The following is a 3,977-nucleotide window of genomic DNA, read 5'->3' as shown; positions in this document are numbered from 1 at the left end:
GACCGGAGGGCTCGCTTCGATCTCAAGCCTGCCTCTGGACATCCTCTCCGACCGAAAGGCCTGGCCAAAAGCACTACTTCCGACTCCGATCCGTGTCTCCAACTAGGGATACGCTAAAACCCTGTTCATAGCTCATCTCCGACTGGCGTGATTAGAACCGACTGGGACCAACTGACCGGGGACGCCCGCTCGAAAGGGACCGGGAAACAAATGAAGAAAGCAAGGCAGGGTGCACAAGTCAAACCATGATACCAGGGACCGTACCCTGTACACCTACAGAAACAATATTCTGCAATCTCCCTAACACAAACAGTGTTGTAGGCGTCGATATTTTCCACTACAGTATTGTGGGCGCCATTAACTCCCATACAATAAGCCCCCCCACATGCCTCTAGGCATCGACAGTGTTGTGGGCGCCGGCTTTTACCGTACCAGATAAACATAGTAAAAAAAACCCCTTGCATGCCTCAGCCATCAACAGTATGGCAGGCGCCGACGTCTGCCATGCCCGAAGAAGACAACACCACCTTCCACGTGTATCTGACATCCAACAGTATTATGGACGCCTACCATCATCCTGTACCCACCGGCGTGGGCAGCAAGGCTTAGAAGCATACGTACTCTCTCTCTCACTTGTAAGGCCATCCCCTTCATGTATAAAAGGGGATGCGTTCTCTCCCAAGAAGCTAAGTTAATCCCGATCGATTCAAGGGCTTCCAGATTCATTAGACCGATCAAGTTCACTAGCTCACAACCATAGAACCGTCAGGTTCGGACCTCATGCACATGCTTGAATACTTAGCTCATAGCAGAGCTCCTATCGCTCTCGGCCCTTCCGACCGGAGTCGACCGGATCTTTTGTACCCCCATCTTTCTCCTTCTCATTTGCAACCCCACTGTAAACTTTGAGCACCTGGGCTCAGGAATAAAGTCACCGACCGACTCCAACTGGACGTAGGGCATGTTGCCTGAACCAGTATAAACCCTGTGTCATTGAGTGCTAGGCCACCTCCGATCACAACGTACGGCAAAACCACAAATATTTACTTGTTGGTCACTTTCCGCACCAACAATTACTATTCGTGATATTTGAAGCGTACCATTATAATTTCACATGTCTTCAAAATATACCACTGCTTACCCCTTCAACTCATTTATTTGAATTTTTAGATCAAATTGCCCTCTTCTTCCTCCAGCTCCCTCTCTTTTTTACGAGCTCGACACAGCCATGCATGGCCGGGGGCATGCAACGCCGCACCCTCACTCATATGCGTCGGCTTCGTAGCAGCTTGCTCGCCGACCCACCACTGCAGCAGCGCATGGCATCCCTGCGCCTCCCACTTCTCATTGGTTCACCACCATGGTGCATCCGCGACATGCCGGCACATCGGCCTACCCCTGGACGGCGTGCTCCAGCTCGTCCCTGTGGCACTCAGCACAGAGCCTCAAACGTTTCAGCAACGGACTCTCTCCAGCTCTAAGCCTCCAACGCGGACAGCCGCTTCAGCAACAAGCCTGAGAAAGAAGCAGCCGCATCCATGGCTGTGCTGGTCGCGAGGCAGGAGCGCGAGCTACAGTGGTACAGCCGGAGCACCTATGGGCACATCGTGGTGCGCTTTCGGCTTCGTCAACCACTCTCCTATGGCCACGTCATGGAAGACGTCGGTAAGCCGGTCATGCTCCTTGGCCACCGCCGCAGGGAGCTAGAATGAGTGGAGCAAGGAGTCCTAAGCGTGTTTGGGCAGAGCAAGCTTCCATGGATTTGCAGTGGCTACGGCGACATTGAAAGGCACTGCATGTTTGGGCTGGGCTCAGGTGCCGACGCAGCCACGGTGGCGGGCCGGCGAGCATGGTGGCGTGAGGAGGCACACACACGAGCTGAGGTGTGGCACTGCAGCTGGCAATGCCTAGGCGCTGGTCAGCTCGTAGAAAATGGAAGAGGTTGGAAGGACAAAGGAGGAAGATGAGGGCAGTTTGGTCCAAAAATTCAGATCATTGATCGAAAGGGTATGCAATGGTATATTTCAAAGATTTATGAAAATATAACCCAATATCATGAATTGTAATAGTATTTTCCTAAACTCGCAGAATTATAATGGCACCATTCCAATTAACCCTTATACAAATCGCAATGCTAGCTTTCTTTCTTGGGGGAATTCCTTGTGTGCCATTAAAAAAGATCGTAATGTCTCATGAGCCCCTGGAAAATTTTAGCGGTCTTCAGCGTCACTGCTCCAACTTTTTTGTGCCCTCCACGCCACTGCCATCAGTTTAGGCTCTAACGGTTTCAAACTGCAGGTGTGAAAAGTCAAAAATACCCTTAAGTCTAAATATGTCATTAATTTTTTTTAGCATCTTAATGACTTCAAATGAAAAAAACTCAAAACTAGAAAGTTATAGATCTCGTCGAGATTTATAATTTTCATATAAAATTTATCTTCATTTAATTCCGCAAAAAAGGTATGATTTTTCTAAGATATATTAATCATATCAAATCATATTTTTTTACGGAATTAAATGAAGATAATTTTTATATGAAAATTATAGATCTCGACGAGATCTACAACTTTCTAGTTTTGAGTTTTTTTCATTTGAAGTTGTTAAGATGCTAAAAAAATTAATGACATATTTAGACTTAATGGTATTTTCGACTTTTCACATCTGCAGTTTGACACCGTTAAAGCTCAAACTAACGGCAGTGGCATGGAGGACACAAAAAAAAAATTAAAGCAGTGGCGCTGAACTGGGTATTGCCAACTTTTTTAAGGAATTCGCCCTTCTTCCTTACAATGTCGCAGTCGCGTAGCCGCCGCGATCTGCTAGCCCCAAAATCCTAGCTCCATGGGAGCCGCTGCTTCTTCTTCTCCCCCACCATCCCTAGCGACAGCCGCCGCCGCCTCCGGTCCTGATCTTCCTCCCCCGGAGGCCGCCGCTACACCAGCCAAAGAAGCTCACCAGCACTCCGCCGCCGCCGCCGCGGCCGGCGTCGTCGCCGACAATGCAGCGGCAGCTCCTGCTCGTCGAGGCGGCGAGGCAGATGCCGCGGAGACGGTGGTGATCGATGCCTCCGCGGTGGCCGGCGGAGCACGGGAGGGGGAGGGGGAGGAGCAAGGGGAGTGCGGGTTCTGCCTCTTCATGAAGGGCGGTGGCTGCAAGGATGAGTTTGTCGCGTGGGAGAAGTGCGTGGAGGAGGTGGAGGCCGCGGGTGCCAGCGTCGACGTCGTGGAGCGGTGCCAAGACGTCACGGCCGCGTTGCAGAAGTGCATGGACACGCACGCCAGCTACTACGAGCCTATCCTCCGGGCCGAGCGCGCCATGGCTGAGGACCTGGAGGCCTTTCAGGCCGAAGAAGCCGCCTTAGCCTCCACCTCTGCGGAGTCGGCGTCCGAGGAAGGCCAGAAGGAGGCAGCGGCGGCGCGGTCAGACGAAGGCCAGAATAAGCAGGTGGCTGAGGCGGCAGTTTCAGGGGAGAGCAGAGATCCTGCAGCCTGATTGGGCGAAGACGAAGTGGCCGCGGCATCTTCATCTTCATTTTTTGTGAGGGATTTGAGGATATGAATTCCCTTTCTTCTTTCGAGCATCAATTAAGGCGGTGTTTAGTTGGGCAAAGTTTGGGCAAACTTTGCATAGTAAAGATTCCCCACTGTAGCATTTCGTTTGTATTTATGAATTATTGTCCAAACATTGACTAATTAGGCTCAAAAGATTCGTCTCGCAAAGTTAAAACAAACTGTGCAATTAGTTTTTAATTTCGTCTACATTTAGTACTCCATACATGTACCGCAAATTTGATGTGACGGGGAATCTTCTTTTTGCATAGTGTACTTTTCAGGAGTTTGGAGAAACTAAACAAGGGCTGACATGTTGTGACAGGAGAGATTGGTGACTAGTGAGGGAGATAGATTTCTGTCCCTCTTCTGTCTACATGAACATGCGATTCTTTTGATTGAAATCAAATTATACGAATGTTGCCAGAT

The 3,977-nt window shown here is 50.0% G+C and overlaps 1 protein-coding gene across 1 annotated transcript; it reads left to right on the top strand.

Moving 5' to 3' along the window:
- The first annotated feature begins 2,124 nt into the window (after nucleotides 1-2,124).
- LOC136533560 (uncharacterized) lies at nucleotides 2,125-3,492 on the top strand. The gene is made up of 2 exons (XM_066526124.1): nucleotides 2,125-2,141; nucleotides 2,778-3,492. Exon 2 carries the CDS (start codon nucleotides 2,842-2,844, stop codon nucleotides 3,490-3,492), a length of 651 nt encoding a protein of 216 aa, XP_066382221.1. The 5' UTR covers nucleotides 2,125-2,141; nucleotides 2,778-2,841.
- Nucleotides 3,493-3,977: the final 485 nt, after the last annotated feature.

This window comes from Miscanthus floridulus, unplaced genomic scaffold (genome assembly GCF_019320115.1).
Source record: "Miscanthus floridulus cultivar M001 unplaced genomic scaffold, ASM1932011v1 fs_92_1_2, whole genome shotgun sequence".
Taxonomy (NCBI): domain Eukaryota; kingdom Viridiplantae; phylum Streptophyta; class Magnoliopsida; order Poales; family Poaceae; genus Miscanthus; species Miscanthus floridulus.
This window is presented reverse-complemented; position numbering and strand designations above follow the sequence as displayed.